The 22,254-nt window shown below is 37.6% G+C and overlaps 1 protein-coding gene across 1 annotated transcript; it reads left to right on the forward strand.

Moving 5' to 3' along the window:
• Positions 1 to 2,571: 2,571 nt before the first annotated feature.
• ATL4 (TOXICOS EN LEVADURA 4) lies at positions 2,572 to 4,085 on the forward strand. The gene has a single exon (XM_088683648.1). It carries the CDS (start codon positions 2,786 to 2,788, stop codon positions 3,770 to 3,772), a length of 987 nt encoding a protein of 328 aa, XP_088539774.1. The 5' UTR covers positions 2,572 to 2,785; the 3' UTR covers positions 3,773 to 4,085.
• The last annotated feature ends 18,169 nt before the right edge of the window (positions 4,086 to 22,254 follow it).

Below are 22,254 nucleotides of genomic sequence, written 5' to 3' on the forward strand. Positions count from 1 at the left end.
TTATGAATCCAAACAAGAGAATTGGTGCCTGTCAATTTATAAATTCCAACTTTTACCAAAATTCCATGTTTATTTCCCTCATCCAAATATAGTGTAATCGATAGAGAATCAATGCAGTCTCTGAGGTATTGAAGAGGGGAAGTCATCTTTTCTTAAATGACTTGAGAACAAGGATACTGAGATAATGCTTCCAAAGTTTGGAGAGGCGGAGCGAGTGTGAGGTTGATTCTGGAACTTTGACTAGGGTACAAATTAACGGTTGAGATTGAATAATAAGTTATCATTCAATCTCGGTCGTTTATTATAATTAGAAACGGATCAGTCTGAAACCCTTTTTTTTCTAAGTGTATGAACTCGGTCTGTCCTGTAAATAACATTGGTCCACCCCGTCCCACCGCGCCCCGTTTTCCAACACCTCCTTTTCCAAAGAATAATGCTATTTCATCGGGAAGATAATTATAACTTTTTTTTTAATTTTTTTTTTTATCAAAAACAATTGTATATTTTATATTTCAGAAACATGCATGCCAAGAGTGTGAAACAAGCAATTCCATACCAGAGAGAGAGAGATATGGATTCGAGGTGTTCCGTAATATACTATGAGTTAATGGATAGTGCTATACTTAATTAGATGTAGGACAATTGTGTATAATGTATACTATTATTATTAAAAAGAATAATACAAGTTCAATTGGTTAAAAATATTTATCATGGTAGCTGAGAGAATTTTTTTAGCGTGCATGGCCTAATAGATTAAGTGTCCAAATACAAATGGTTTATAGCTCAGTTAGTTAAGAACATTTACCTTTACTTCTGAAAAATCTCTCGCACCCAAAGTCTTTTGTTCGATCTTCCCTTTGCATTTGAAAAATCTCTCACGTGAAGTCTTTTGTTTGATTTTCCCTCCCGGTAGTTTTATGAACATCCTATTATTAATCCCATTTTCTTTTATTAAAATGAGTAATGCTATCGTTATGCTGTTACATTTAATAAAATATAGTAGCATAGTTTTATGAACAGTATTTGCATCATTCTATATCAGAAAGCACAGCACTTGATGTAATTAATATGATATGTTTTCCATTTTCTACTTTCTTATTAATTTTCAAAGTACCCAAAAGAATTTATGGTAATAATAACAAAGTACCAAAAATAATGTCAAATACTAATTTAATTAGTCCATTAGCGCAGTGATTAAACTACGAATACGAACATGCTCCATCAGATCTATCAATGATCAACTAGTACCAGAAAAACTGATCTAAGGATCTGGGTCATACGGAGGGGATAAAAACAAGTACGCGTGTCCAGTGGTTGGAAAAGTATCCGGCGTCGTTTTGTTGCTACCTCGTCCAACTTTTATTATAGTAGCTCCTCTCAGATCGAATGGTTGAGATTCCAAGTACCATGTAAGTAATTGGCTTTAGTCGGTTTTTTCTTTTTGGGTGAACTTTATTTGGCAAAGAAAAGAAATATGCAATTGTTGAAATTCATAAAATTAAAAAAAAAATTAAAAAAAAACACGTGGCGCATAAGTACACGGAGAGTACCGGTTACTCAATAGATTTAGACAAAATCAAATTGAGACCTACTAAGCTAAAACACAGAGTTTTTTAACTTTTGTGTGGGGTGTTTTGCAAATGGATGTGGGTCTCACGCTCTCACCTAATTTTTCTCATAGCTAGAATTTTTTTCATTCCTAAAATTAGAAAGAATAATACTTGGCTCACAATACTTTCCTTGCATCTGAGTTCTAGCGTTCTAATCTCTCCTCATTAATCGCTTGTATCAAAACAAAAGGAGGGTCATCTATTGAAGATAATTAATCGCAATTGACGCTTTTTGGCGGTGATGATAAGTTATTATGATTATGCACCATAATGCAGATTCGATCCTCACTAATTTTCCTGATGGAGACTTCCTCCTTCTAACAACTAACAGTTTCTCACTAACACTATTGTTCGCAAAAAAAAAAAAAAAATTGAAGATAATTAAACATAATAGGGGGTGTACCTCTCCTAATCTAATGTAATGTTATGTAATAAAACCTTTTAAATGTGGAAAATTTAATCTTGAGTGAAACTTCCATATGGGTTTGACTAACCCTTCATGGTAATTAGTTAATGATTATAAATTTATAATAATAACTAGTAAAAGTCAAATTTAATTAGAAAAATAAAAAGAAATGAATTGAGAAAAATGGCAGACCAAAACTTTGGGTAACCATCCCAGTTAAAATAATCCAATGAAAAAACCAACAAGTAAACACCCACACAAAGCCATTTTTTTTTTTTTTTTAGTTCGGCTAAGTCACACATTTAAGTAATTTAATTTGATATCGAATTTGTCATTCATAATATTTAAATTTAAAATCTCTTACTTACAAGTCAAGAGAAATATCACAAAATCGTAGTATAAGCCGCCATACAAAAGCCAAATTATCAAGTCAAATTTCCCACTTTCTTATCTCAACGGAGGGGCACAATCGTAACTTCAGGGACAACAAGAGGGGGATTATGTAATTTCAGAACCTTCGTCCTACGTCTAATCTCTCTCTTCATAAAACCTGCGCGCATTTACTCTCGAGTGCCAGAATTCAATTCCACACCAGACCAGCACCTCCACCTCCATCTCCGCCATAATCAAATTCCCTCCACGTCACGTGTTAGGCACGTGCCATCTCCCTCCCAATCCCCGCTATTTTCCCTCTTTCCGAAATAAAAACCGAAAACAAACAAGGAATTTATTCACTCTCTCTCTCTCTCTCTCTCTCTCTCTCTCTAAAATGTCGGAAACAGTAGCAGCACCGCCGCCGCCGCTGCCAATACTACCTCACCGCCAATCCTCCTCCTCCTCCTTCAAAACCCTAACCCCGAGCCTCTTCATCATCATTGTCATCCTCACAGCCACACTCGTCGCCTCAATCTGCCTCTGTCTCATCCTCCGCCACCTCAACCGCCGATGTATCCGTCGCCTTGCGCCCTCCCCCGCCGTCTCATCCTCCGATTCTCGCCGCATATCCACTCGCCGAGTCAATCCGGTGACCTTGCCCGCCCTCCCTCTCTTCACCTTCTCCTCCATCACTCGCCGATCCTCCACCACCATATCCGCCGACTGCGCAGTCTGCCTGTCGAAATTCGAGCCCAGCGACGAGCTCCGTCTCCTCCCACTCTGCTGCCACGCCTTCCACACCGTCTGTATCGACACGTGGCTCCAGTCGCAGCAGACTTGCCCGTTATGTCGCTCCTCGATCGCCGCTTCCGACGCCGAGCTCATGACTCTCGCCTCCTCCAATGACGGCGCAGCCACCACAAACGGCGGTAGCTTCCGCCTCGAAATCGGAAACGTCAGCCGCCGCAACAACAACCAGACGACGACGACGACGGCGGCTTCCTCCAATCGGCACTCCTACTCCGTCGGCTCCTTCGATTACATCGTGGACGAGGAGGCGTCGGAAGTGGAAGTGAGGCTGAGCAATGCTGAGCGAGAGAAAGACGAAGTCATCTTGCCGGTGACAGAGCCGGAGCCACCGATTCAGCCGCCGTTCCTCGCCTCGGAGGTCGGCTCAGGGAGGTCGAGCTGGCTCAAGGACTACATTGATCGGCTGTCCAGCACCCTCTCGTCCCGAGACATCTCATTTCGGAGCTCTGGACGATTCTTTACCGGAAGCAGCCGTCGGAGCGAGGTGTCCGTAGCCGGCGATTGGAGCTTGGAAACAGAGCGCGTCGGAGAAGAGATATCGGAGATGTTCCGGTGGCTTGCAGGGGTATGAATTGGTAAATTCGTATGTGTATATAAGCTAGAAGCATATGGTGGAGTAGAGTTTTACACAAATTTTTTGCGGTGGAGTAATATTTTTTTTTTTTTTTTACTGTTCTTGGTAATAAATGGTGCAGTTCAGAGTTAGATCATACGGTCATACATCTTTTAATGAAAAGAACCCAACACTTGTGAGCTATGTCCTTTCACACATTCTACTTGTGATTATAGTATTGAGCAAGAAAGTATGATTCGAACTGATGCAAGTATGATTATGTGTTAATATCTTTTATGTTACAATAATGTCATGCATATTTTAATTGTTATGATTAAGAACGATGGTGATTTAAATTCAAATGCAACGGGATAGACACACTGATCTAACCTGAGTCGGGAATTATGAGTTGATATTTGTGTGATTATTCTTGCATTGCTCTTCACTCTTCTTGTTGTTTAACATTTTGACTTTGGTCCTCTTTGCGAATTGTTTGTATGTACTTTATTGGGATTGAATGTACAAAAGAAAAAAAGGGCAAACCAAAACAGCAAAAGAAACTTAGCATTTGTTTCTTACTTGTTTTAGAATTCTTGCTTTATACTTGCTTGACATTTGTCACCCAAAAAAGAACAAATGAATTGACAAGTAAATTTGTGAAACCAAATAGCTAGGCCGAAAGAGAGTTTGGGTCCAATTTCCATGGATTCTGAGGATAGGCAATGAGTGTTTTGAAAGCTTTGTGGGTTGGTTTTGCTTCTTCCCATCCTTTTATGTGCAAAACTAAAATCTTCCCCACCCTATTCACAGGAAACTATCCAAATGATTGTGGACCATCTGGGATTGGATCTTTTGTGCTAAATTATTGAGAGTTGTGGTTTTATTTATTTATTGTGGATTTATCAAAATTGGGTGGTCCAAATGCAAGCTCCTTGACTGGTTGATCTAATAAGAAACTTTTAACTGTCATACATGAGGTTGGTTGTATGAGACTATGAGTGAGGAGGTTGTAACTTTACACTAGTTTTGACTTGTACATTTGTTTATGTATGGATACAAAAGATATTGGTTTTAATATCTTAGTTCATTCTAGGGTCTTGATTTTTAATTTGTTTTGAGTGACAAAGACTTGATTTTTATTGATGCGACTTTAATCGTATAATATACATACTCAAAATTATCATACACTGAAAAACTCCGTTGTTTAGCTCTAGAAAATTTAGGAATCTCAAGTAGTATTTCGAATAAGTAATGCAATTTAGTAATTTCAAAATGATCAAGATATATATAGTGTTGACTCCTACTTCTCAATTTTGTTTCACAGAGATTATACATTATTTTATGATTTGGATTCTTGTTGCTTTGAGAAATCTTCGAATTTAATCCGTAAAGTTACCCGAAACGATCGCATATCCGCTGACTCATTCATTAGTTTGTGTTGTGCTACGAGAAGGATAGCTCAGCAACCTTCTACCTCACTCCACCCACTTTCTAATTCGAGCAGAAGGCAAAGGCTTTAAGTTATGAATTCATGTCGTTGAAATGACTATTTAATTCTAGGTTGAAACTTGAAAGGCCTTATTCAAGTTACAAGAATAGAAAAGAAAAATTCTTCTTAAATTTCTTTTTGTGAAAAGAAATGAAAGGAATAAATGTGTTTACGAGGTTTTTGGTTAACTAACGAAGAAAACAAAGTGATTTCCCCATGACAATGATTTGTTTGGGGGTATTTTTGTTTACTTATAACTGATTTTATCATAAGCATTTAATTAGAAGTATATTCAACTTTTAATTTTTTATGTCAAACTCTGTCAAAAAACGCTTTTAGTTTTCTGTAACTCCCAAAATGTCTTGACAAACTTTAAGCGAAATACAACTGCCAGATACAATTTAGTCTTCAATTTAAAAGTTACATTTTCTAAGACCTGTTTGATAACTAGTTTGTTTTGATTATCAAGTAGATTCTTAATAAGGATAATGCTTGTGTCCTCCATGGGGACTTACCTGTCCCACCACTCATGATTAAGGAACTTTTACCATTCAGACATTATAATTGAAATCAATCATTCTCTTTATCATCATTTAAATATCATATCTACAGGGCTTTTTAGCCAAAATGGTCAACATTTGCATAACTCATCACTTTAGTTCATGAGATTTGAAATCAATAGAAGTGGTCTAAGAGTTTGTCCACCATCAATCATTTTGGTTATTCCTTGAAAAATTATGTTAAATAAAGATTAAATGACAAAAATATGCTCAATGTAATAAACAATGGGCCAAAATGATTTGACAAAAATGAGGTATTTTTATTGTTTTATCATTATTTAATGGAGATTTTTCGAGGAATAACTAAAATGATTGATAGTGGACAAACTTATGGACTACTTCTATTGATTTCAAATCTCACGGACTTAAGTGAGGAGTTATGCAAATCTCAGAGACCATTTTGACTAAAAAACCTATCTGCAAAAAATCTTTTAATTTGGAGATTTAGCTATCCATACGTGTTAAACCAATCAACAATTTTGGTAATAAGTAGCATCCTTATGATGAACCGTCCATTTATTTTATGCATATGAATGATTAAAAGATCTCCAAATTGAATAATTTTTACATATATGATTTGTAGATGATGATAAGGAAAATAAACGGTTCCGATTATAATGTTCGCACAGTAAATGTTCATTAATTATAAGTGGGGGAACAAATAAGTCTTCCATGAGGAGACACAAACATTATCCTTTTAATAATAGTCATTTTATGTCAACGAGCCATGACCATCAAATGAGTATAGAATTTTTTTTTTCCTTATGCAAGTAATGATTGGGGGGAAGAGGGGACGGGGGTGTGAATCGATAAATGCAAGTATGTTAATTATTTGAGTTACAAACCTTAATACACAATGAACTTTTAGTAATATTAGTCGTCGGATTCAAATATATATGACAGTAAAAAATTGTCTCGGGTTAGCTTTAAACTCTGACACCCTTAAGCACAACAATTTTGTGAACAATCTGATGTAATACTAAACTTTCTTAATTTTTATTTTGTCAAACTATAAATTTATTAGATTAGATGTTAGATTAGGGAGTCGACAAAATTTGAACTCAAGGACAACACTCCTCTCCACTACTGTGGTGGTGGAGGGCCACTTGCAAACTTTCTTAAATATTGGGATAACTAACAAGTTTAGGAGTAATTACAAATTAAGAAGAGAACTTAAAGATTACTCCAAGTATATATGCTAAGATATAACTTTTTGATCAACTAGATGACCGTACAATTATATTAATGAAAGAAATTAAAAATATGTGTTTCAGACTTTTGGTCGCCACCCTACTTTCACTGTTTCATTAATCTATCAAGGAGCTTAATCCGAAAGCAAACAAGGATGAAAGGTACTGCACTGGTCCGATTGCTTTCGCAGAACTCAGGTTTTGGCAGTGTGTGAAGAGGAATTAAAGCATATAGTCTTGAGAATTTCCTCAGGCTGTTAGAAATTTATAGCACAAATAACTAAGATTGTCGTGTATAGTTTTGGGCTGCTATGTGCAGACTTAAGTTTAGTTAAGTTGGTTAAATTATGGTGTGTGTACGCTCTGTTCTCTTTAATAAAATTTGAATCCCCATTTTGGTAGTATAGATGAATTTACTGAAATTCTTCATAAATATTATATCTCTGAATACTCCATTTAAGTTATAAGCTCATCATTTACTTATATCATAATACTTGAGTTAGTTACACTGTGTGACAATGTTATAGTACATACAATAATTGGTCCTAATTGCGGGGATGAAATTCTGGATATAAAGGCAATAATGAAAATCTATGCTCAGTCGTTGCTGGTCAATTAACATTCAGGTTATTGAGAGAGAGAGAGAGAGAGAGAGAGAGAGAGAGGGGGGGGGGGGGTAAGAGAGAGTAATTGAAATCAGGTGTATTGCACCCTCCAGGGCAGCATAACATTAAAGTTTTGGAGATTGAAAGCCTGCAACCACCACATTTAATCCAACATTTATATGCTGTAGAAGCTCTGTCCATCCGGACCTGGGCATGGAATAGAAAATATGAGCTTAAAGGGGTGAAAAGTTAAAATATATGATATAGCAACTGTGTCCACAAATAAAATATGGAAATAATAGTCCTGTCCTTACTTTCACTGTCTATATATATCTTTGCTTGAATGGCACTCCTGGCATGGTAAGGCATAATTCTCAAAACCATGATGTTGCCCTAAAGGGGATATATATCAAATGAGAAGGTTCTGCAACTGTCATACGTTTAGAAATTGTTTCATGTCTCTGAAAGTCTAGCTTTTGATATCCCTTCGTATAGGTAAAACAAAAACCTTGTGTATAAAGCTACCCCTTAATAATATATATATATATATATATATATATATTTGAGAAATTTTTAGGCCCAACAAAAGGCATTGATGGTATTAGCAGTAAACCTTCCACCTAAAACTTGTATATTATTTTGTTATATCTCTGAATACGAAAATATATATGTGCAACGGGAGTAATTTTTGCAATTCCATTTTCACCTCTTGCACTCCCCTCTTTTTCTAGCCAGTTAAATTGAATAAATTGAAGAGCGGTAAATTGATAAAATTAAACAGACTAGTGCATAATGATCAAACGGAAGAGCGGAAATCACTTACCCTGTTTGCAAATTAAACCACCTGCCGAGGCAGTTATTGTTGAATTTACATGCACCCTTTTCTGTGGCCCTGTGGGTGTTTATTCGCTTCAGGAAGAATGATTATCCGCAGGATAGTTGCATGAATGCTTCACATTTCAGTCATCAAGCTAGGATGAATCACACAGCAAGTATGCATGGAAGCTAGCCAGCCTGCTGGACTGGATGCACAGAAAGACCTTCCCGGAACTCGTTCGCTTGCAAACAAGACCACCATGCATGCATGTAGCCTTTTCTGAAAGCTGTAACAACATTATATGCAAGTGAAAACTGGAATTACAACAAAATATGTCACGACTTGTGAAGAAGTCTGTAAAACTTACTAAGACTAAGTCCAAGAAACAAACCCTCGCCGATGTTTCCGGACAAAACAATTTGTAGATTTTGCAAGCAATAAGTGGTTCCTTAAGGCTCCTGCTTACCATACTTATAGTAAAGAGCTGTGGTAGTTAACATTCAAGGGGGTTTGGAAGAATACTTTTCTAGTGGGGAAAATGGGATCCGGCGAACAACTTACTTTTTCGCACTTGGTTTACTAGCTGATTACAGTGCATAATCTGAGATTACGGCATTCAGGAGTACGGGACATTTGCAATGAATGGTTTGATGAAATATGGATGATATAATAAGTGCACATCATGCTGCTAGCTAAAGAGTTGTGGAACATTTATACTATGAAATAATAATAAAGTTTGACATGGTTTGATATTTTTGAAATTGACTGATTAGATTAGGGTTCTGTAATAAGAAATAGCCTGCATGTATGAGGTAGTCGCGATCAGCTTTGTTAAATTAGTGTTTATTTCTAATGGTTTATCTATCAGAGAGGCATATAAAAAGGGGTTTAGTTGTTGCTGATTGTTTTCTGTAGAGTAGATCGAGCAGCGATCGATAACAAGCATCGCGCATACACAAGGACTTCAGGCTTTCTTGTTGCGTTGACAAAGGTGGTACAAGAAATCCCACGACACATAACACGAGAAGAGGAAAAGAGGAAACAAAAAGGCCTTCCAAGGAGTGAAAGATAAGAATGGTGCTGCCAAACATGAAACAGCAGTTCAGCAAATCACAGATATTGGTTGGAGTTGCAAATACTAGATACACACACATCCTAATACGAGAAGCCTCATCATCTTCCAAGTGAATTGCTCTGCACACATGGAATACATGTTAGAATCAGAGCTATACAACTACACAACCAAGACTAACAAGATTTGAGACAAATATTCTGAAAAGTTTCGAAGATGAAATCAGAGGGAGAAGAAACACACAGAGCATAACTCTGAAACAACTATCATTGTATTTCTTACTGAGCAGTGTTGCTCGAAGAGTCACTTAACTGATAGAAGAGAGAGAGAGAGACATATCCTCAATTCAATCTCAACCAACCATTACAACCTATCTTAAGATCAAGACACTTGTCAAATGATAAGCCCTATGAGACTTAATAAACACATCACAGTTTTACACAATAGCTCAGCCTATGAGCTGAGACATAAGACACATGACAAACTTGTAATGTTTTCTAATCAGCTCAACAACTTACATACTAACACTCCCCTTTAAGTTGTGAACTGATTTCACTCCAAGGAGATTTCTCAAGTAAGTGAACTGCTCCCTTGCCAATGCTTTTGTAAAGATATCTGCTATTTGTTCCTTAGTAGGACAGTAAATCAAATCAATTACTCCTTGCTGCAATGCTTCCTTTATGAAGTGATATCGTCTGTTTATATGCTTGGTCTTCTGATGAAAGATAGGATTCTTGGTGATGGCTATGGCTGATGTATTGTCACAATTCATTGGTGTTGCAACTGTTTGCATTTCACCAAAATCCTCTAGAACAAATCTCAACCAAGTAGCCTGTGCTGTTGCTTCAGAAGCACTGATATACTCTGCTTCGGCTGTGGATAATGCAACACATTGCTGCTTGACTGAAGACCAAGAGAAAATCCCATTTCCAAAAGTAAAAGCATACCCGGATGTGCTTTTCATATCATCCTCTGAGCCACTCCAGTCACTGTCACAGTATCCTATTAAGAGTGTTCCTTCACCTTTCTTGTATTCCAAACCAAAATCAAGAGTTCCTTGAACATATCTCAATACTTTCTTTGCTGTTCCATAGTGCTTGTTAGTGGGACAATGCATAAACCGAGCTAAGAGACAGGCAGCATACATTATATCAGGTCTAGTTGCTGTGAGATACAGCAGACTACCTACAATCTGTCTATACTGAGCTTCATCTGCATTTCCACTTCCATCTTCTTTTCTCAGTTTATCACTTGGAACCAAAGGAGTATTCACTGGTTTACAATTCTGTAATCCGAATTTCTTCAGAAGAGATAAGGCATAATTCCTCTGATGAATGAAGATACACTCCTCAGTTTGGATCACTCCCATTCCAAGAAAGTGGTGTAAAAGACCAAGATCTGTCATCTCATACTTATGCATCATCTCAGCTTTGAAAACATCCATTAATTCTTGACAATTTCCAGTATATATAATATCATCAACATAGATGGATACTATGATCAAATCTGTGTCCCCCTTGTACTTGGTGTACAAAGTTGCCTCATTGATGCTTTTCTTAAATCCACACAACATAAGATATGAATCTATTTCACCATACCAGGCCCTAGGTGCCTGTTTTAGACCATACAAGGCTTTATGTAATCTGTAAACCTTTTCTTCCTCTCCTTGCACCACAAATCCATCTGGTTGTTCAACATATACTTCCTCTTCTAATACTCCATTCAGAAAAGCTGACTTCACATCTAATTGAAATAACTTCCATTTATTCTTTGCTGCCAGTGCAATTAAAGTTCTAACAGTGTCTAATCTTGCAACAGGTGCAAAAGTCTCATTAAAATCAATTCCAGGCTTTTGTGCATAGCCTTTTGCAACAAGTCTAGCCTTGTTCTTTTGCACTGTTCCATCCAAATTTAGTTTTGTTTTATACGCCCATTTTACCCCAATAACAGGCTTATTTGAGGGTCTTCTCACCAACTCCCATGTCTGATTTTTCTCAATCATATTCATTTCATCCTTCATTGCCTTTTTCCAGCCTTCATTGCCTTTTTCCAAGCTTCATCCTGTGCAGCTTCATCAAAGGATTCAGGTTCAACAATGCATAAGTGACATCTCTCATAGATCTCACTCAAGTTCCTATACCTCAGTGGAGTATTATCATACTGAGGTGAGACCAGTGAGCTACTTGATTCACCAATAGCAGTAACTGGAGAACTTCCAGCTTGAATTTGAGACCCATCAGATCCTTCTTATTCATGAAATTCAGACAACTCATCAATTCTGTCCAACTCTGAAGATCCAACTGCAGATAAAGGAATACAAACTTCCTTGACTTTGTGTTTCTCCCAGTCCCATCTACCATTCTCATCAAAAATTACATCCCTAGATAACAAGACCTTTTGAGTTAAAGGATTCAGTACCCTATACCCCTTTTCACAGGTACCATATCCAATGAAAACACCCATAACACTTGTTTCTTCTAATTTGTGTCTTAGATTCCCTGGAATAAGAGAATAACAAACTGAACCAAACACTTTCAAGTGTTTAACCCCAGATTTTCTTCCACTAAATTTCTCAAAAGGTGTAGTATTCTTCACTGCTTTTGTAGGACTCCTGTTTAGCAGATAAACAGATGTGTTTACTGCTTCACACCAAAGATTGTATGGAAGTTCTTTCTCAAAAATCATGCATTTTGCCATCTCCACAATTGTCCTGTTTTTCCTTTCTGCTACTCCATTTTGCTGTGGAGAGTATGCAATTGTGAGCTGTCTTTCTATCCCCAAATCTTCACAGAATTTTCCAAACTCATTTGAGTTGAACTCTCCTCCTCTATCTATTCTTAGCTTCTTTACATGGTATCCACTTTGAAGCTCAACCATGGCTTTAAATTTCTTAAACACATAGAAAGCCTCTGATTTATTTCTCAAGAAATATACCCAGCACATTCTTGAATAATCATCTATGAAGGTAATAAAGTATCGATTTCCACTCAAACTTGATGTTTGCATGGGACCACACACATCTGAGTGTATTAGCTCAAGTGGTTCCTTTGCTCTCCACATTGATTCTTTGGGAAATGGTTCCCTGTGATTTTTCCCCAGTGCACAACTTTGACATACAGTTTCACTGTCTTGAATTTCAGGCAGCCCCAAAACCATCTCTTGACTCTGTAACAGTTTGAGACTTCTGAAATTTAGATGCCCAAACCTCTTGTGCCAAATTCTAACACACTCCTGCACATTTGTCCTCAATGCAAGCTCCTTGTTTGTGTTGAGGATTAAAGGAAAACATCTATTTCCTTTCTGCTTCACACTGACCACCAGGTTTTGTAAAGATCTATCATCGAACACATCCACTTTATAATCTCCAAATAAAAGAAAGTAACCGTGCTCAGTCATTTGTCCTACACTTAACAAATTTTCTGCAAGACCAGGTACAAGCATAACTTCTTTTATATATCTTCTACCCTTTATTGTTTCAATGATCAGTGTTCCCTTCCCTTCAACTTCAACCAAAACTCCAGTGCCAACTTGGACTTTTGCTTTCACTTTCCTATCAATATCAACAAGTAGATCTTCTCTGGATGTCATATGGTTACGACATCCACTATCTATATACCATTCATCACTTATCTTCCTCACTTCTCTGGAATGATTTGCATAAAACAAATTTCTAGTTTCTTCAACCTGATTAGAAAAGTTCACATGCTGCACAGCCTTGTTCATATTACAATACCTTGCAATATGCCCAATTTTGTTGCACTTGTGACACTTGACTTTGTTTTTAAGCCAACACTCTCCATAGTGAAGTTTATCACAGAATTTACACTTATCCCCAGTGTTGTTTGCCTCATTCTTCACAGTAAATCCACTCTTATTACTCCAATCACCCTTGTTACTCCATTGTTTCTCTTTTGGCTTAAAATTCTTGTGATATTTGTTACTGTTTGGCTGACCACTGAACCTATTAGACTTCGGAACAAATTTCAAACTAGCAAATGCTTTCTCCATACTACTCTCTCCATGTCTATCCAACCTTTGTTCATACCCCTTCAAGATAGCTACAACATCCTGTGCATCTATGGTGTCTAAATCCTTAGTATTCTCTATCACAGCTGCAATACTATCATAGGACTTAGGTAAACTGATTAATAATTTCTGAACAACTCTTTGATTACTCAAGTCTTCACCATAGCTCTTCATTTGATTAATCAGATCAAACAATTTAGCAATATACACAGAAAGAGATTCACTATCATTCATGCGAGTATATTCAAAATCTCGCCTAAGACCTTGGAGTTTCACGGATCTTACTTGTTTATCACCAACGAACTCTTGTTTCAGAATGTCCCACGTAGCCTTCGCACTTTCCTGAGATGCGATCCTCGGGAAAATTTGATCCGAAACTGCACCTTGAATAATACCCAGTGCTCTAGCATCCTTAACGACATTCTCACGCAGCAGCTTCCTCTCCGCCTCTGTGAGTTCCTCCTCCTTCGCCGGAGCTCTGTACCCATTCTCCACCATATTCCACAGCTCATACGAGCGAAATATGGTCTTCATTTTGATTTGCCAGAAATCAAAATTCTCGCCATTGAAAACTGGAGCCCGAAGGTCTCATCCTCCAGATCCAGCTATACTAGACACTCAAATCACTGCAATAAGCTTTTGCTGTGAATCCGAGCTCACCCACTCGTAGAAACAACGCCCAGAAGTTTAGATCGAACTCGGCTCTGAGGCCATGTTAGAATCAGAGCTATACAACTACACAACCAAGACTAACAAGATTTGAGACAAATATTATGAAAAGTTTCGAAGATGAAATCAGAGGGAGAAGAAACACACAGAGCATAACTCTGAAACAACTATCATTGTATTTCTTACTGAGCAGTGTTGCTCGAAGAGTCACTTAACTGATAGAAGAGAGAGAGAGAGACATATCCTCAATTCAATCTCAACCAACCATTACAACCTATCTTAAGATCAAGACACTTGTCAAATGATAAGCCCTATGAGACTTAATAAACACATCACAGTTTTACACAATAGCTCAACCTATGAGCTGAGACATAACACACATGACAAACTTGTAATGTTTTCTAATCAGCTCAACAACTTACATACTAACAATACAAGTGTAGTATATATCCATCAACAAATCCATATATATTTGTATACATGCTTGTTTATGTATCATTTCACTTTATATACATTGTTGGCTAATTCTCTATATAAACTTAAAAAAGTGGTTCTGTGGTTGTCTAACTTCAAAACTTCAAAATTCAGTTTCCCACTTTTGTGTTGATTTGCAAAGTGCAGGATGAGACTGCACCGTACTGGACCTATCTATACTTGGATGAGGAATTTGCATGTAACAAAGGATTTAGATTAAACTAGTTAGAAATGAACCACAAAAAGAATTAGTGGAGGAGGGATTTGAAATAGTATAAAGCAGCTGGTAAAGCATGCATTCAATATCACAACACAATAATCCCTTAGGTTATTATAAAAATCATCCTACCGCAATTTAGCAAATAACAATTTTCTTAACTTTATTAAATCCGTTAGTCAACCTAACACAGATTATATAATCCAATCTAAGTTACCAATAAATATCTTAGTCAACACTTCGGTTTACTTTATGTTATTGTTGTGTCGAGTGAGCATGACTATGTGCACATATCTATTTACGAGTTAAGAGGTACATGTAGCATGTGCATGTAAGTGAGATATGTGACAAGTAATAAAGGACTTTCAACACAAGAAGTTTTTGGCTAGAAAAACCACATCTGGGTTAAAAAACCGGGAACTCTCCACTAAGTCCAATCCTCTAGTACAAATAAGGTTCTTACAAAGTACCACGCAAAGCTCGATTCCTAGACCTAGTCTATAGAGCAACTTTATCTTTGTGCAACCTTACTTTGCACGAGATGAGGATCCCTTTGGTCACACAAGGAGGCAGCTCCAACCTTGAATAACTTGACTTCAAATTTAATGCAAAACCATGAAGACAATGCAACCCTATTCTACAATGATTAGGTGTTTAATGCATGAAAATGGTTTTGCAACTAGGGTGTTCTAAAATGAAGAACAAAGAGGAAGGTGAAGCCGTAAATCTTTTTCCCCTCTATCTAGGAAAATACATATGAAAACCCCCAAAAACAAAACGAACTAGCTAGGGATCTTAATCCCAAAAGCATTAGTTTGTTTTTCAACCAACATAGACACGTATCAAGCTATAAAACAATATGAAAAGATCAAGAATGAGGAACAAACATTCGGAAAAAGGTGTTAATCATCCCATGTGGGCAGGTCTTAAATTGCATGCCCAACTTGTTAGAAATTCATGCGCAAAACTAATAATACAACTAAGCTAGCCAGAATGAAATAGGAATGAAGACATGAAATGCACATGCATGAACAAACTTTTTGAAGTGAGATGTTTCACAACCTTAAATGTTTGTTCCCAGCAGAACAACCCATAATCAGAGTATAGCCTAAAGCAAGATTATGCATGTGGTACAATTACAATATTTGCCAATAAAAGCCAAACATAAAATTCTAGACTTCACATCCTCAACTACCTTTCCACCTCCTCTTCATCCCCATCATTCTCAACCCATTAGAACGATGGTGATTGTACAACCGGGTTGAAAAACCCATCGAAAAGATTCGATTTGAGAGAGAGAAAGGTGATGAATCAATCAATCTGATCACTGCAATTTCTGCGAGGAGGAGGTCTGCAGATGATGGTCTTAAATGACTGAATTCAAGCTCAACTTCTGCTATTAAAGCCCTACACCAATTTTGGAAAGTTGCGATTTTTATTGTGGGAGGAGGGTGTGGAGTCCGGGTGATTTTTTTTGAAACTTTTCAGATATTATGACAAGTTGGAGTTAATGACGACAACATAATGATCAATTTAATGCCTTAAGGATGAGATAATGATGATATAATACAACATAATGATCAATTTTCTAATTTTTTTTTAGTATTATGACAACTAGTTAGAGCGAATGATGACATAATGATGAAATAATGACGACATAATAATAAATTTTGGCTGATATTCAATGAACCAAAATTAGTGGGCATTGCAGCTTGTGTTTTACAAAATAGGCTTTTTAGAATTTGATTGGAAATGGTTATCTGTTACAATCAAATCCTCAAAAAACAAAGTGATTATAAACAAATTCTACTCGTTTGGTATTGAGGATTTGATTGGAACAGATAACCATTTAACTTCAAGTTACTGAATGAGGTAGAGGAGAGTGATTTCTCATTTAAGAGACTTAGTGGGGGGTGTAGTCAAATTAATATTTGATAGGATTTTAATAGACTTTAAAATTAGGTCTAGTCAACGAGAATTTTAAACATTTTGAAATCATGATGTAGTCAATTTAGGATTTAAGAAGAATTTAAGAATACATGCAAATCCAAGAGTAGTCAATTAAGATTTTAGAAAAGTCCACACAATTCTAGACGAGGTGAAAATATCAAAGATTTGCTAGGATTTTAATGAGTGACGGGTTATGATGGATTTAAAGGTAGATGGTATAAGCACCAAATGCCACAAAAAATCCAACAGTCCCCCCTCTAATTTCTTTTCACGCCCCATAAGCTCAGACATAGAACCTGCCAACCTCTTCGTCTTCCTCATTTTCAGAACATATCTCATCATCCTATTCGACTTCATCTTCTTCATCATCCATCATGGCTTTGTAAAACTTTAAGAACTAGGGATTCTCACTTCAATTGCATACCCTCTCAATGATGGGTTGCATGTATTTATTAATACATCAAGGGTTTGAAAACCCTATTTACAAGGCTCATTTGAAATTAAAAAAACACAAGTTATCTGAATGTACAAACGTTGAAACCATAAAACAAAGATTTGAAAAGAGTCATAAACCTAGCCTACTTCTTCGTGGATTAGTGTTGAGGTTGATCACAACCTGAAACGGTTATAATTAAAACTGAAGGAGGCCACAAGAAGCTTGGAAACTAGCAGCTTGAAAGTCAAAGACGACAACCCTTTGGTAAAAAGATCAGCAATTTGATCTTGTGAGCAAATAAAATTCACAAGTGCTTTGTTCTTGTGAGAAATTAGATTACAAGCAAATGCTTCGTTCTTGTGAAAAATTAGATTAGAAGCAAGTGTAATTGAAGAAGCATTATCACACCAGATTGTTGGCCTGACAAGTTGCAAATGCAAGTCCTTGAACAATGATCTTAACCACTATAGTTCAGCAGCTGTATAGACAAGTTGCCTATATTCAACTTCTGTACTTGACTAAGAAACAATCTTCTCCCTCTTCGAACTCCAAGACACCAAATTAGAACCCAAACAAATGCACAAAAAACCACGTGTTGAATGTCTTGTATTCCGATTTCCAGCATAGTAAACATTTGAGTAAGCCCTGAGTTGTGCACCACAGGCTTATACACAAGCCCATGATTATATGCAGCCTTTAAATAACAGAGTATCTTTTTCACTGCCATCCAATGTGTATTCTTTGGAGAATGGGAACTGAAATACCTGATTGAAGGCATAAGAGACGTTCGGTTTATGACATACCAACTACACTTTCGTACATTTCAGGAAATCATGTGGTTCACCATTATATGTGCTGAGCTTTTGGCCATAGGGAAAATGAGTAGAAATCGGTTTTGCATCCATACACTTCGTACGTTTGAGCAAATTCAATGCCTATTTGGCATGGTTCAAATGCATTTGATGCCCAAAATATTTTTCAACGCCTAAAGATTGATTGAGAGGACCCAAGTCCTTCATTGAAATCAAAGTCCCCAACTTCTTGATTAGTCGAAACATTTGTCGAGGGTTGTTTCCTGTCAAGAGTGTCATCCACATAGATTAAGAGAATCAAATAGAAAAACAAACAAGCTGTAATCACAAGTGCATTCCTAAAACCCTAATTTAAGCAAAAATTCAAAGAATCTTTGAAACCAAGCCCTCAATGCTTGTTCTAATCTATAAATACTCCAACGTAGTTTACAAACATGATTAGGATATTGCTTGTCAATGAAACCTGCTGGTGGTTGCATATACACATCCTCATTGAGAAACCATGCAAGAATGAATTATATACATCTAGTTGCCTCACATGCCAATTTTTCGAAACTGCAAGACTTAGAACAAGTCGTATGGTTATGTGCTTTAGTACAGGACTGAAGGTCTTTGTATAATCAATGTCAGGCTTCTGGTGAAACCCAGTGACGACTAACCTGGCTTTATGTCTCTCCATTAAGCCATCTGCACACCTTCTGATTTTAAACAACCATTTATTTGGAAGCGGATTCTTCCATGGATGATAGGCAATGAATTTTCAGGTTCCACAACATTGCAAGACGTTGAATTCTTGAAACATGGCGTCCCTCCACTCTTAAAGTTTCATAGCTTTTCTAAAACAAGTTGGTTCAATTGGAGACTAATCAGTAGAAAATGCAGTGCATATTATGGGTTAGGTTTTTGAATTCCAGACTTCGAACGAGTGGTCATACGATGCAAAAAAAAAAACTAGATCTTGGTGAGAGGAACCATTATCAATATTTCGTACTGGCACAGGTGAAGTTATAGGTTATGTACTGCTTCTTGCTTATTTAAGGCCAGAGCAGGTTCACTATGCGTGAGTAACAATGTAAGAGTTGTTGAAGTGTTTGGTTGTGAAGTTATAGGTAAGGACAAAGCATTGTCTTTTATGGGATGACTTTGGTTGGCATTCTAGGTGGTGGATGTGGATGAAAATTTCTTCCTCCTTCTTGGATAAAATTGTATCTACAAAACAATTAACACCTTAGGGTCAAGGCCAAGAGCTTTACACGCCCACGATGAATGGGGGGCTTTGGCCGAAGAACCTCCGATGCCAAAATTAGAATTTAGCTAGAGAGAAAAATGTTTAGAGAGTTTTTGGAATTTTTGCAAGAGTGTGAACCTAGGTTTTTAGAGAAAAGTGGGTCATATTTATAGGGCATGGCCGGTCCTCTTTGGAGAAAGAGTGGCCGGCCCTTTGTGTGTTTTTTGGGTGTTATTTGGTGATTTAATTAGCAATTAATATATTGATTAGGAATAAATATATTAATTGGCTAATTAACATAATAAAAGGAATGTTGTTGGGAGGTTATGTAATTTATGTGGAATATTTTGTAGTTATGGAATGATAGCTTAGCTAAAAAAGGGAAAAAGAGGTAAAAAATATATGGAATGAGACAGGTTTTGGGAGCTACCTTGTAAGAGGGGTTTGATGAGATGGATTTTGAATTGTTACCTTTCGTGGGCATTTTTGATTTGGTTGAAGGATGATTGTTCGTTGCTCGCGCGTAGGAAACCCGTTGCACCTCAAGGGTATTTTTGTCCTCTCTTGTCCAGAAACCCACGTGTTGCCTTATGATTATTTTTAGTTCCATAAATGCCCCCACACCTGTTGGGTTGTTCGCGAAAAAGGGCAATAGGTGTAGAGATTTTCTTGCCTTAGGAAACTTTGAATTGTTTCCTACTTTGATGATGATTCTCTCTTTTAATAGGAAATTAGATCATTTTAGGAAAAGGAAATAAATTTCTCTCAAAGCCTATTAAACCAACTTTGGAGAGCAATTTACTTTACCCTACAAGAGAGAGAGATAGAGCTTAGAGGATATTTGTTCCCCCTCCTCTAACAATCTTCTACACTTTCCCGTGAAAATGATCGTCTTTCGTTGCTTGCTTCGTCTTCTCGTTTCTTCTAGGTAAGAAAATTTTAATTTCCTTGTCTTCATAATTTTTTTGGAAGCCTCGGGGCTTGAAATTTGGCTTGACGGAAGTTGAGGATTTGTGAAAGAGTGGCTTGGGAGGCCACGACAAGGTTGTGTTGTGTGGACCTTCATATATCTTTGGGCGCTAGGGGCGTTGGCGTGAGGAAAAATAAGCCAGGCCCCACGACCTGGCAGTTTTGCTGGGCTTCTACGGCTTGTTTCCTTTTTTTTTTTTTTTTTTGTTTTTGGAACAACCCTCTAATGAATCTTCCTTGTACTTTTTGTAAAATTCCTTCAAGTATGTCTTCCTCGAGCCATAAGAATGATGATGGTGTGCTGCCATTGTATCGTCAAGGCGGGTCTTTAAGCAAGATTGGCTACTTCAAAGCTGCTCACTTCAAGAATAGCTCCGATGATTTGTTTAGAGACTTTCTTGAGGCATATTGGCGTGTTATTCCATCGGGAGTGTGTGTGAAGCGAGTTAAGGATGGTAGTAGCCAGGAACCATGCAGTGGAACTCAGAGAGCCATCAAGTTCCACCCTTACTATTTTGTGTTAGGGTTTACTTTTCCTATTCCGCGTTTCTTCCAAGAAGTGCTCTGCTCCATGAGATGTGCCCCCGCCCAATGTTCTTCGATCGCGATCTGTGTGATGGTGGGATTCCATAATCTAAGCCAATTCTTTGACTTAGATCTAATCGTTAACGAATTTTGGTACTTCTTTGACATAGGTCACATTGAAGGAGTTGGGCAGCTGCGATCTCGCCATAGGCTTTTTGATAACTCAAGCAAGGGAGATCATGACTAGGTCAAGGAGACTTTAGAGATAAGTGGAGAATGGGAGTCTGATTCTTCCCCCAAGCTGCGTGTACCAACGGTCTTCATATCTGGTAAGCAGTTTGCTTAATCTTCCCTGCTGCTTTGCTTTAGTGCCAAGCTACTCTTCAATTTTCTTATTGTCTTCTGCTGTTTTTGCAGAGGAATTCAGCTCCACTCCTAAGGCTTGTCTAAACATGAGAAAAATGCATATTGTTCCGGGTAACTCTTCCGAGTATCGTGAATGACGTTGGCTGCTTAGTCATCTTCGTAGGGAGAAAGATGGGTTACCCTCGAGAAAGGAGATAGAGCGAATCAAAGCTGAGGCGTTGACTCGTTCTATCACCGTGGTAGAGCCTGCTACAAATGAAGGTGGGAAAAAGAGACATTCCTCGCCTACCCAGGAGACACATGCTGAGAAGAAAATAAAGACTTTTTCCACTGCTCGTGAAGGTTCACCGGCTGTTCCCAAGCTTGTGATTAACTTGACTTCCTCTAAGGGCGAGAAAGAAAGAATTGCTAGATTTGTGCCGGTAACGCCTATTGCTCCGAAGGCTGCTAGCTTGATTGCTAAAAGGATTACCCAACGCAGAAGTTTAGCGTTCGTCTGGCTCACCTTTGGAGAGGCTTGCTACTATGAAGAATGACAAGGTGCCTCTGCCTGCTAATGTGGTGCCAAAACCTACTTTTTTCGCTGCTGTGACTAACTCGCCTGCTGAGAAGAAGGAAATTGCTTATGCAGGCAGGCTTAAAGAATCCATCACGACTGTTTATGGGGAAGTTGCTGAGATTTGCGCGCTTTTGAAGCCAGATCTACTTGAAGACACGGATATATATGCCAAGTTTATTGATGGCGTTAAAGAGATTGTTAGTCCAAGCCTTTTTGCAAAGAACACATCCGAGTATAGGAAGATTGCTCTACTAGCCATGATGCAGAAAACAACGATTCTGGCAGCCGAGAGTCTATGTTCCTTGACCAAGAGGATACCAAGGCTGCTAAAGAATTGGCAATAACTATGGCTGCCGAAACTTACTCTTCGGTAAAAAAAAATCAAGAAATTGGAATCTAAGCTTACTACTTTGAAGGGATCTAATATTTTTGCCCCCACTTCTCTGCAGCTCAGATTCAAGATCTTGAGCATTCCATCTCTAAATTCCACTCCACTGCTTATGCAAAGGATGAAGAACTGATCACTGCTTACAACC

The sequence above is a fragment of the Pyrus communis genome, chromosome 2 (genome assembly GCF_041283825.1).
Source record: "Pyrus communis isolate YQ-2024b chromosome 2, ASM4128382v1, whole genome shotgun sequence".
Lineage (NCBI taxonomy): Eukaryota > Viridiplantae > Streptophyta > Magnoliopsida > Rosales > Rosaceae > Pyrus > Pyrus communis.